The sequence below is a fragment of the Girardinichthys multiradiatus genome, chromosome 12, assembly GCF_021462225.1.
Source record: "Girardinichthys multiradiatus isolate DD_20200921_A chromosome 12, DD_fGirMul_XY1, whole genome shotgun sequence".
NCBI classification, from domain to species: domain Eukaryota; kingdom Metazoa; phylum Chordata; class Actinopteri; order Cyprinodontiformes; family Goodeidae; genus Girardinichthys; species Girardinichthys multiradiatus.
Genome location: NC_061805.1, coordinates 14,454,281 through 14,467,103, shown reverse-complemented (window position 1 = coordinate 14,467,103; position 12,823 = coordinate 14,454,281). Strand labels below are relative to the sequence as shown.

General features: G+C 41.4%; 1 protein-coding gene across 6 annotated transcripts in view; it reads right to left on the bottom strand.

The window, feature by feature from the left end:
* Positions 1 to 12,823, bottom strand: part of cabin1 (calcineurin binding protein 1) — a 65,930-nt gene that overhangs the window by 29,939 nt on the left and 23,168 nt on the right. For 4 of the 6 annotated variants that reach the window (XM_047381237.1, XM_047381239.1, XM_047381241.1 and 1 more), the window contains exons 28-31: positions 11,875 to 11,940; positions 11,122 to 11,301; positions 8,916 to 9,310; positions 7,721 to 7,834 (exon numbers count right to left, since the gene is read on the bottom strand). In XM_047381237.1, the coding sequence (XP_047237193.1) occupies positions 7,721 to 7,834; positions 8,916 to 9,310; positions 11,122 to 11,301; positions 11,875 to 11,940 (755 nt within the window). The remainder of the gene's footprint in view (positions 1 to 7,720; positions 7,835 to 8,915; positions 9,311 to 11,121; positions 11,302 to 11,874; positions 11,941 to 12,823) is intronic. The other 2 variants (XM_047381240.1, XM_047381242.1) reach the window with 1 other exon arrangement.

Genomic DNA, 12,823 nt, shown 5'->3' with positions numbered 1-12,823 from the left:
CCAATATTCAGCAAACAAGTGGTCCAACACCATGTCACCTACATAGCCTGGGAAGTGTTAATTTTGACCATTTGAATGTAAGTTTTAGCCATAGTACTTTTGAATAAAATGTAACTTAATTTTAGCCGCATTTTAGTCATTTGTTAGTTTTAATCCAGTTTTATTTGACAAAATCTTAGATATTAGTAGAATTACCAATTAGATCTGAATTGATACCCTCTCACTACAATATTTAGGGCCGAGAAGCGAAAGCTCTGCAAAGGCCTATTGTAATTCCAATGTTTAGTATTATCCTTCGGTCAAACAAATCACTTTTTGGAGGCTTTGACATATTCAAAAACTCTATAAAATTTGCACACGTGTCAGTCCTAGTGTAAAATTACGGATTTTAAGGGCGGAGTCAGACCTCAAGTTTGACTTCTTGCCAAGAAAAACAAAATTGTTATAGCTCCAAGGAGGAAAGTTGCAGAGACCCACACCTGGGATGATTCACATCTGGCCCTGAACAATATTCAATGGTCAAATACGGACATCATCGAAGCCCCGCCCCCTAAGAACAGGAAGTGTAATGTTTTACTTTATGAGGTCCATATTTGATCCCTTTCACCTAATCAACCTGAAACTGTCCCCAGTGACAGAGAACAAGATGGTCTAAGTAAGTCTCCAGTATTGAGAAGTTTGGCCGGAGGGTGTGGTCTGGGCGGTGTGGTGACGTTCAACGTCACATCATGGCCTTACGTTTGCCTCTAATTTCCATATTTTTCATCTGGTCTGCCCAAAATTTAATATGATTGATTTTAGTCAAATAATTAATGATCGTGGCCTAATTTCTCCACAGCGCCCCCTAGAAGCACTAGAACACCAGTCCCAAGCCATGCTTTGTCTGAGGATTATAAAATTAAGTATACACATTTAACTTCTCAGGACCAACAAAAAGTCTCCTGGAGGCATGGTCCGAACCCCACAAGAAGTCATCCATTTTGGATCAAAGGAGCCATGTTGTCTTGTTTACACTGTCGTTTCTGAGCAAACTCCTACAGTTACAAACTTTCAAATGACTGTGTATACCCTTAAAGTATTGGGGATCAAAACTTATCCAAAGTGTTTTGCTTCATGAAAGCATGTGGGCGTGGCCAAGCCTCAAAATCTGATTTCTTGCCACGAAAGATGAAACTGTAATAATTGTATCACTAGCTTGCACCAGCTCCAAACTTTCTGTCATCTCAGACCAGCACTGATCATATTTACATACTCATTTGTTGGCATCACTTTAGCCATGCTCACTTAAAACATGAAGTCACCTGTTTTACTGGTAGATATCCTTCTTTTACATTTTGACTCTTAAAGTTTCAATCACAGTGTGATCACACAGAACAAGGTGATGGTTGAATACTACTGTGAACAGAGACCGCTGGCTGTACTGTGTGGGCATGGCAGAGTAGCTATAAATCATGCATGCATGATCTGGATTTGCTCCAAACTGGATATGAATGACCTTTGACAACCACCAAGCAGTTCAATTGGATTACATTGGAATTTGACTCAACTGGGCCCCGTAGAATATTTAAAAAAGCTATATCTCCCTGATGCATCATTGGATATGTATCAAATTGTGTGTGCCTCATTGTGGATGGGTGTTCAACATGTTGGTATGGTCTATTGATGACATCACTTTAGCCCTGCCTATTGAGAACAAAGTCAAAGGTTTCTGTGGTGATTTACCCTTCCTTATAGTCTGTAGAAGTTTCATATTTTGTCTAACAGCAGAATAATTTTACATGACATTTTCAAAACACGACAGGTCTTCAATAATCCTTCACCACCAAACAGGAAGTTTCTTGAAGACTTCTTGCTGGAGCTGAACTGAGCCTTACCAAACGTAATGTTGAGGCTTGCCTATACTACCGCCTGGTGGCTGAGTGCAGAATTGCATGGCAGATTTGATGCAGGCGATAAGGTGGCAGTGCGGGTCGCCTGCAGCGGCCACACCTGCCAGAGCAGCAATCAGGTAGAGCGCCACCCAACGCTGCTTGCAGTTTTAATTTAGTTTTGTTATTTTATTTGTTGACAAAAATGACATCTTTGTCAGTTATTCTTATTCTAATTTACTTTGTTCAATTTTAGCCTTGTTTTTATATGTAAAGAAAAAGCAATTTTCACTGTAGGTTTAGCTTCAATTAACACTCGGCTTAAGGCAAACTGCAGTTGTTCTGTCTACAGATCCAACCAGAGTGATCATGGTGCTCTTACCTGAATCTCTGATGAAGTAGATGGACAGCACTTGAATTTTATTTGGAATGGGCAGTATTTGATTGGATTTATATGAAAAATGTTTATGTTCTGTTTGTGGAACACAGATGTGGTTAGATGCTGTAGAACTGCTCTAAAGATTTGCACAGAGCGGTCAAATAAAATTATACAACTGGTTCTAGAAACTGATTTTGTAATATCTCCGCAGAACTATTAAAACAAAGGAAGATGGATGTGTTGGATCTCAGTTATAAAATATGTACATGTACGTGTTTATTTGGTTGAGACAGAGGATTTGGTTCATAGAGGACAGTAAAGCTCAAACAGTTGGTGTGCCACTGTGGCAGGTTTGCATCCAGAAGGTGCTCTTTGAGAACCCAGTGGGAACCAGAGAACAGCAGAGTTCTTCTCCAGCTCAGACCTGGCCCACATCATATCCACAGTCTGTTACCAGAAGCTCTATGCAATCAGCACTTAAAAAAATGCAAATACACTGACATGCAGAACAATGTTTTAATAATTGAACTGCAGTTTTAGTAACTCACTGTTGGGTTTTGCTATTCTCAAAGGATATTTTAATCCAATTGCTTAAAGACGAGCATATGTGAGATGGGAAAGCTCAACTCTGGTAGGTCGCATGGTTTACTCGACTCTTGAAAAGGCAAAGGTTAATTTCCAGTTTCTTGGTATATTACGGTCCAAAAAGACCTTTTGGTTTTAAAACCAGTACATTTTCAATTATATAATCTCCAATGGTTAGAACTGTTTTTCATCCATTGTCAGAGACAGTGCACAAATCTCTAATGTCTTGTGCAGCATGGAGTAACAATCCCCCTCCCCTACTTGTTGGAGCAAGTTGGCAGTCAGCTGTATGGCCGAAGGATGGGAAAACCCCAGAACATTTTTCCCTCACTGAAATGAAAACAAGAATAAATGACTCAACTGTTTGGGAATTCTTCTAATGGTGAAAATATGGTCTTTTGAGAGCTGGAGCCTATCACACCAGTCAACAATAGTCACGAGTCTAGAAGCGGGCTAAATACCCTGGACAGGTCCTGTCCATCACAGGGTCGGCAGAGAAACAAATGACAACCACACACTCTTAAGGATAACACAGTTCCCAACTCACCAAACACAAAGTATGCCAGAGCCGAACCAAGGTTCCACTTCAAGACCTACGTGATACTAGGCCTCACAGAACTTTTACACTAATATGCTGTTAAGGTCAGGTATGATGAACAAACAAAATGATTGAAAATGTGGAAAATGACCAATTTAAACACAATTTAAATTGCAGGAGGTTTAAAAGTTTTGCACAGTGTTGCTGCAGACTGAGGTTCAATATTAGGTTGTAAGAGACCTGCACACAGGTCAGACATAAGATTGAATTGATGAATACCAAAAATGAGCAAATGCAGTTTGAAAAGTAGCATTTGTACTGATAATGTGATAGGTAGCTCTGCTACGTTTTATAATGAGATGGGAGCTGTCTGAGGCAAACATTTCTGGTTCTTGTTACAGACAATCCAAGCAAAAAAAAGGCTACCTTACCAGAACTTTGGACTGGATATATGGTCCTTAAATGTGGTTTCATTTACATTTTACAGTGACGTTAATAGGCCAGTATTAAGTTTGCATGATCAATTCCAACATGTAAACCATCCAGCATTTAATCCCATGCAGAGTAAATACTGTAATATTTTTTTTAATCAAGTTTTTTCATATGAAGCATTGGTTGTAATGGAACACTGCTTGTACTACAGCTGGATGCAGATTATTGAGTGCCAGTCAGTGAGAGATGTAGCATCTGCAAAAGTTGCAACAATGGCAAATACATTTCTCAGTGGCCCTCTTTCTAATATGTGTACAGACATCAAAACAGAGCTGCAGTTGAAGGTCACTGGTAGAGTCCAACAACAGTTAAATATTATGTAATATTATTTTGTATCTTTGTATAACCTCAGCTATTAAGCTGTGGTTATACACCTGAGACTGTTTTTGTACAGTCTCATGAAGAGGATGCTCAGGGATCTCCATGATCCTTCTTTGCACAATGATCTCTAGAGGTTCCAGAGGAGTCCCCAGAACAGAGCCAGCCTTTTTTATCAGCTTGTTGAGCTTTTTTAAGTCCCTGGCTCTGATGCTGCTTCCCCAGCAGATGATGGCAGAAGAGATCACACTCTCCACAACAGACTTATAGAAGATATGCAGCATCTTACTGCAAACACCAAAGGACCTAAGCTTCCTCAAGAAGTACAGTCTGCTCTGTCCCTTCTTGTAGATGGCTTCACAGTTGCATCTCCACTCTAGTCTGTTGTCCAGGTGAACACCGAGGTATTTATACTCCTCCATCACCTCCACTTCTTCTCCCATGATAGAAATAGTGTTTGACTTATTCCTGTTTCTCTTAAAATCTACAATCATCTCCTTTGTTTTAGTCACGTTCAAAATGAGATGATTGTTTCCACACCATGCCACAAAGTGGTCCACCACCATCCTGTACTCAGCTTCTTGTCCATCTCTGATCCTCCCCATGACTGCAGAATCCTCCGAGTATTTCTGCAGATGACAGGAGTCTGTAAGTCTGACGTGTACAGAGTGAAAAGGAATGGTGAGAGTACAGTCCTCTGTGGTGCTCCTGTGCTGCTGACTACCTGGTTAGACTCACAACCTTTCAGTCTCACAAACTGTGGTCTGTTTGTCAGGTAGTCTTTGATCCAGGAGATTGTTGAGGCCTCCACCTGAGTCTTCTGGAGTTTCTGACAAAGCAAATCAGGAAAAATCAAAGAGCCTTATCCTTCTGGTGCTGCTTGCTTTGCCCAAATAACAGTGGGTTTGTTGAAGCAGGTGTATGATGGCATCTTCAACTCCAAAGCGATAAGCAAACTGAAGGGGGTCCTGATGGTTCATTGTTTGCTTACTCAGGTGGGCCAACAGAAGTCTCTCTAGGACCTTCATGATGTGAGATGTCAGGGCAACAGGTCTATAGTCATTGAGGACTGATGGGTGAGTTTTCTTTGGTACCGGAACAAGACAGGAGGTCTTCCACAACACCGGAACCTTCTTCTGGGCCAGGCTAAGGTTGAAGAGGTGCTGCAGAATCCCACAGAGCTGCTCTGCACAGGCCTTCAGGACTCTAGGGCTAACATGATCTGGACCTGCAGCCTTATTCCGGTTCAGTCTCTCCAGTTGCCTCTTCACATGACTTCTTGAGACACATAGGTGGAAGGTGGAGGCAAAGGGAGCATCAGCATCTTCTAATTTGGTCAAAGGCAAACATGTAGAAGCAGAAGGGTCCATGGCTGAGGTGGAAGAACACATTTGAGTTGTGACAGAAAAGCTGGGGGTCATATGAGGGTGTCTGTTTGGCTCTGAGCAGGAGAGGAGGATGTTGAGCTTGTTTCTTAACTGAACCTGTTAAAGAATGTGTTCATTGGCTCTGTCCAGACATCCATCAGTCCGATACTCCTTCTGCTTGAAGCCTGTGATCTTCTTCATCCCTGACCAGACATCTCTGATATTGTTTTGCTGGAGCTTGCTCTCCAGCTTCTTTTTCGACACCTCCTTGCTGTTGGTTCTTTATGCTCCTCAATAATTTCCTGTCTCTCACTCTGAAGACTCTTTTTTTCTTGTTAAGCAGGTCCTTCAAGTCACTGGTGATCCAGGGTTTGTTACTGGTGGAGCATTCCACCATTCTAGTGGAATGCACTGAGGAGTTTATATAGTCGGTTACACACTCAGTAATGACATTGATGTCCTTTCCATATGGCTGGCACAGTACGTCCTAGTTTGTAGCCTTAAAGCAACCTCGCAGGGCTTCTTCAGTTTCCTGTGACTATCTTCTCACAGTTCTCTTCATTACAGGTTGCCTCTGAACAAGGGGCTTCCATTTAAAGCTGAGGAAATCAAGATTGTGATCTGATTTGCCTAGATGGGGTCTTGCTTTGGAGATGTATGAGTGCTTTACATTTGCATATTACAAATCCAACGTTTTGTTTTCTTTGGTAGAGCAGCTGAGAAACTGTCGAAACATTGAAAGTGTAGCAGAGAGTGAAGCATGGTTAAAATCACCAGATATTGCCAGAAATGCAATGGGGTGTTGTGTCTGTAGCTTAGCAACTGAGCTGATGGCATCACATGCAGTGTCGGCAATAGCTAAATGTGGAACGTAAACTGTTGCCAAAATAACACTGGTGAACTCTCTGGGTAAATAATATGGATGAATACTTACTGCTAGCAGTTCATTATCTGGACTGCAGAGATGACACTTCACAGTAACATGCCCTGGATGACACCATCTATTGTTCACAAGTACTGCCAGTCCACCTCCTTTGCCTTTGACGCTTCTCTTTAAATCTCTGTCTGCTTGTATGGTCAGAAAGCCTGGCAGAAAGACGCTGGAGTCGGGGATATGATCCTGCTCCCATGTCTCAGTGAAACACAAAATACTAAATTCCCGATACTCTGGCTGGGTTGTTTGTAGGGCTTGGAGTTCATCCAACTTTTTTCCCAATGATCTCACATTGCCCATCATAATCGATGGAAGAGATGATTTGAACCTGAGAGCCACTTTTTGAGATGGTCCCGGTGCACTTTCAAAGGTGGTTTAGTCTGGACCAGGATTCGCTTGAGTGTATTAACACCTGCACAAAGGGTCCAGACCAAGGAGGAAGCGAACTCTGGTCCGTTTAAAGCGGACCAAAGGTGACGGGTGTGAATACACCCTAAGAGAAATGTTGGTGTTCCCTTGGTAGTTTTATTGGATGGGTGGGGCTCCACCCCTACAGCCGAGTACATTTTTTTCAGTTTACTTACTAAATAACGCTGGAGAGAGTTGAGAGCGGAGAGGAAAAGAGAAGTCAACCATGATGGTTTTTACCCTTGTATGGAAGCTGTTACCTAGTGCTATATGTGCTCGTTTCAGGTGCACATGTCAAATAAAGCACTTCAGAACCCCCCCCCCCCCCCCCAAAATCCTAGACGAAGCAACGGAAAGTATCTGAGATCTGAACATAAGGAATTAACAAATGAATAAACTTCTTTGTGGCAGCTACAGCAGTCTGTCCTCAACTGCCCCCAAATACTTTCTCAGTAAATAAAATGGCCACATCTAGACTGCATGAAGGTGACTCAAGCCCACCTTGAAAGTGTCTTTTAAATGAGCTAAACTAAGAAAATGCTAGGACTGAAATTTAGGCCAACTTACAGGTGCAAAAAAACCTACAGGCTTTTGAATGGTTACGATTGGCACAAACATAAAATGACCCCGAACTGCTTACCAAGATGGAAGAAAATGCAATGTTGGTTAGAGAGCTAATACTGCCTTAGCACTTTTATAACTACTTAATTATTCAGTTGTTTTAAGACTTAAATATGAACACAATACCGTGTCTTCACTAATATGTAGTGACGTGAAACTGACGAGAAAAGGAGGATTTCAAATAAGGCATGGATTAGAACCTGGACTTACATTGAACAGGTTTGTCTTGTTTCTTTCACAGAAAAGTCCTTGTGCTGGCATGTGCTTCAGCTGTTGCCATGGGACACTGCATCCTAGCAACACATCTCTGGCCCACTGTAGGTTCTGTGATAGAAAACAAATGAAAAGAAAAAAAATTCATAAAACATCTATTTGCATGTATACTATGAACACACACACACACACACACACACACACACACACACACACACACACACACACCAAAGACACAAACACAAAAATGAATAGCCAATAAATCTTTATGAGAAAAGGAGAACTGCTCATTTGCAATCAGAAAAATGCAGACCTCTTCACAGCACTCAAATACGTGTGAAGACAAGCGCCCTGTTTGAAAAGATAGCAACTCAAAGTCACTTGGTCTGATTTTCCACAATGCTACAGAACAGACCACAGGCTACTCTGCTTACGTTTTCAGAATGAGGATAAAAATGGCCAGTCAATGTGAGTAGAAAAGTTTTGGAGAACACAAGCAGCAGAGAAGCTTTTAATGCTGGAAGTGTCGGCGCTGTGAGGGCGGCTAAGCAACCTGTGCAAACAGCCACACATCAAATGACTGTCATCAAGTCCCTTGCCAGGGTACATTTGCTTTCATCCAAGCTGCTGATAACTCCGCTGATTGTAAAAACCAGGGGAGGTTTTACCATAAATTAATTGGAGTACCAACTCTGCCTCAGTTTTGAACACAACTTTATAAAACGTCATTTTAGAGCACAAAAAGAGAATAAATGTAGTTATTGAACAGCAACACCAGAAGCCACAAAACCACAATGCTGCAGAAACAGAAAGGTCAAACGGGACGATTGTGAATCAAAAGATCTTCCATGGCCAAGCTTGTCCTTAATAAACATGAGCTGGGGCTGCAATAAATTGCTAACAGAAGGTTGCCATCTCAGTAAAGCTCTATGCTGTCTTTCCTATGCCAAATTGGCGGATGGAGGACTGAGCAACCACCCACATGCACACCTCTGCCCACAGAGGCATAAAGCCAACACAGTCTGTGCATCACTGCAGTGCTCACAGGTCCAATAAAAAAAAATAATGAAATGACCAGTTCTGCTCAGCATACCGATAAATCTGTAACACAACTTACTTTATTTGTCCTCAAATATTTATCCTTAATATTAGCAGTGATACAGCATAGAGGTGAGAGTAATAGTAAACTGACCTGATGAGTCTTGCTGTTGGTATAGAAGTAGGCCAGACGATAGAGACTTTTGTAGTGCTGAGGGAAACGGCTGAGGCAGAGAAACAGAGCACGGACACACATCTCCACCAGCATTCGTTTCTGATCAGCTCGCTCTACCGGCAGAGCTTTGGGCACTTCAATCACCTCAGCGGGGGGCTCGGGCTTCTTCTTGCTCTCGCTGGGTGTGGTCTGACTAGTGCCCTGCTGCGAGGATGCTGGCTTCAGTGGCGTGACTGTGGGGGTGAGAGGAAGAGGACAGGGGTCTGCAGACACCTTAGGGGTCGATCCGTCAGGGACTTCCACCACCATGCTTACAACCTTCTCCTGAATAACCTTCTCTTCTGTCTGGATACCTGTTTGGTCTCTATGTAAAGCTAAGGAGAGAGATAAAATAAAGACATGCTGTATGTCAAATTTTGATTAGTTTGGATGAGGATAAGCATTTTGAAAGCGTTTATCTTTTAAATCGGATTCTGAGTTGCATATCAAAAACCTACCTACCATGTATGGGTGGGGTAAATTAGCTAGAGCAGTGGTTTTCAAAGTGGGGGCTGTGACCCCTGGGGGGCCTCAGAAAGGTTGGGGATGATGATAAAACAAAAACACTTCTTATCCTCAACAGTTTGTTGAATTTTATTCAGTGGGGTTATAATTGTGTTAACATATTTTAATAATATTCTTACATTAAAGAAATATATTGATTATTGAATAGTTAAGAAAATACATTTCATAAAGTTTATGTTTCTTTGGGTTTGCAAAAGGGGGTTCCCGCCCAGACGCTAATGCTGTTTGGGGGACCATGGTATGGAAATGTTTGGGAACCCCTGAGCTAGAGCATGATGAGGTGAGATCAGTTTCTGAAGTAGTTCTAGAACATATACCAAAATCATGTGGGGGTTTATTGTGTGTTTTTTCTTTTTTGCTGCAATAAGCCTGCTGTAACTCTTCTGTGGAAATGCTCCAAAGAATGATGAGACTAGACATATGCTTTTATAACGAGGCAATGGACTGCAGAAAGCAGGCGAAATTTGTCCATACGAGGTCCAAGGCAGTCCAACACGTTGGTCGCACCAGTGCGCTGAACAAGCTCTGTCCTAATAATGTGCGCAGGTCTGGTGGGGGGAAGAGTGCTGTCCCGGTCAGGGGTTTGCCAGGAAGGAGACTCATGACACACCAAAGGGAGAATGTGCGGCAGCTGTGTCCCAAGAGAAAGCAAGGACCTGCTTTTCATTCATCTAGTGAAAAAAACAGGACGCACTGATGGTCAACTCTGTTTTACACAAACAGTAGGTTCCCAAAACCTGGCCTGGTGTACAGTCAAATTGCTGCGCACCTGGTGTATTAGTCACAGCCTGTTAGTAGTCCTGTCTCAACGACGCTAACAACCTTTTTTTTTTTTTGTAAGTCAGAGAATTGATCTATCCAAGCCTTAGAAAAGGCAGCATTGCCATATCATTGTTAAAAGAGCAGACAGGACTGTCAACTGAGAAACAAACAGGACATCAACAGGTTTGCTGATGTTTTATTTCACATCTCAGATACATTCAATTAATATGAACTACTGTACATTATTATTCATGCATTAATTAGGGTTAGATTTATTACGCAATTATGCAGCTTATCTGTTGTAACATGAGTGAAGGAGAACAAATGAGTAAATTTACAGAAGTCAGAGTCAGAAAACACACCCTAAATATTTTAACCGATAGAGCTCCAGTAGCAGAAAACACTAACAGTTCAGTGGCTAAAGTAAGCTGCTCTTAACAGCTTTATAGTCAACAGAGCACTGAGCATTTAGGACGGTAAATATTTAAAACAAAGCAGTTTATTTTTTTCAACTGGAAGACATTAGCTGCAACATTTTGATCAGATCAATGTTTTTTTGTCATCATGTTATTCTCATTTTTGGATATTTTACTTTGTGTTTAAGGATTTGTATTAGACTTTAACACACCAGTAAGAGTTTCTATAGTAATTACCTTGTTAATACATTATAGTGGGAATAAAACATGTTTTCATGCATTTGTTCCAGTCTTGGCTCTTTAGATTCAGGGTTGTACCTCTTAGAGGGTGTAAGCTGTACCTTGTTTAACAAGTGTAAAAACTGCATTCTACAGACAGAAACACACAGTACATCAAAAAGGTGCATAGTAGTAAGATCAGGGCTTTATGGACTTCTGACTACCTGTGTCCTCAGAGGTGGGCTGTCTGTCCTTCATGGGGGTCGTGCTTTCTGACGACAATGCACTGGCTTTGACCGAGGCAGCTCTCTGACTGGTGTCCTGTGAACTGGCGGGATCTGTGAAGGCATCCTGGGTGGAGTTGGAATCAGAAAGCAACACCACCTCGCTGTCCTGGCTTCGCTCTGAGTGATCAAACAAAAACACGGGTTACTTTAATGGCTGCATGGCCTCAGAGAAAGAATCTGGGATTACCTTCACAAATGAAGAATATGAACGAAATCATTGTACTGCTTAAAACCTGATCAGTTTACATGCTGTGTAAGCCTTTTTTCAAGGTGGAGGTTAACTTGTTTCTAAACACCTAACATTCCCTGTTTTACTTAGAGACAAAATGATATAATTATGCAGCTAAAATAACTTATGAGTCACAAATGTTTATTAGTGCAGAACTAATGACATATTGTTAGGAGAGATGGTTTGTTTTTGTAAAAGGTCTAAAAACAAAATGCCAGCATTCCTCTTTATTACCATGTTCTGCAGCCTCAGCAAGAAATCATGGCAGCAAACTGTTAATAAGGAAGCAAGCCTTCACTACTCCAAATAAAAAATTCACACGGCGATTTTCAAAAGATTTACAGTCATGAATCAATAGCAACATTACTTTGGTAATGTAAAGTTTGTGTAAACTAAAAAGTTGTGTATTCAATGCTTGCTACTAGAGAGCACTTTTATTTTGGTGTTTGGAAGTAGAGTACCATTGAAGGAAGCCAGCCATATTGGAGACCTGGGCAGGCAGTATTCATGGTCAAACCCTGGTGAGGCTGTTGAAGATATGAGGAAGCTGGTTTGAAAAAATATATAGTGAGAAAGCACTTTTTCAACTCTAAATTTGATTTTTTTTTAAATCAGCAACAGCCTAAAATCAATGGAAGAAAAACCCCTTTGAAGATGTAGAACCTAATTCAGACAAGTATTTCCTCATGATAACACAAAATACACAGTGTGTTTTATTATGGTAATATTTCTATTCATACCCCTTAAATGTTTTCCCAGCTTATCAGGCACACAACTCAAAGCAGGTTTGGGGAACAATACAATAAACTTTAACATCTCACAGAGGTCCGTTCAATCCATAATCAGCAAATGGAAAGAAAGAAACGCTCTAGTCAGATGAGCCCAAAAATGTAACTTTTTATCTTATGTAACAAACACTAAATGCTGAAATACAAACACTGTACATTACAGTGGGCGTCTGTGGCTCAGTGGGAGGAGAAGTCGCCTGTCAATCCGAAATGTCAGCCTCCTCATGTCACCTGTCGATATGCCCCTGGGCAAGGCACTTATCCCCAAATTGCCTATCGGTGTATGAATGTGTGTGTGTTTGGGAGTGCAACTGGGTGAATTTGCCTGGGTGAAAATAACTGGAAAAGTGCTAAATAAGTTCAGGCTATTTACCCTCACCCTGAACCCACCATCCTCATCAGTGGTAGCATTATGAGGAGGCTTTTATTCAGAAGGGACCATAAGAGTTGATGGGCAGATGGATGGAGGTAAATACAAGGTAATACTGGAAGAAAACCTGTTAAGAAGCTGCAAAAGACCTGGGGATGGGGTTATATGTGAGGAGGTAATTAAGCTGTCTGAATCACTTGTGTCCTGAGTATGGAAACATCTAACACTTCCAGAAGACAGCATGTTCATGAC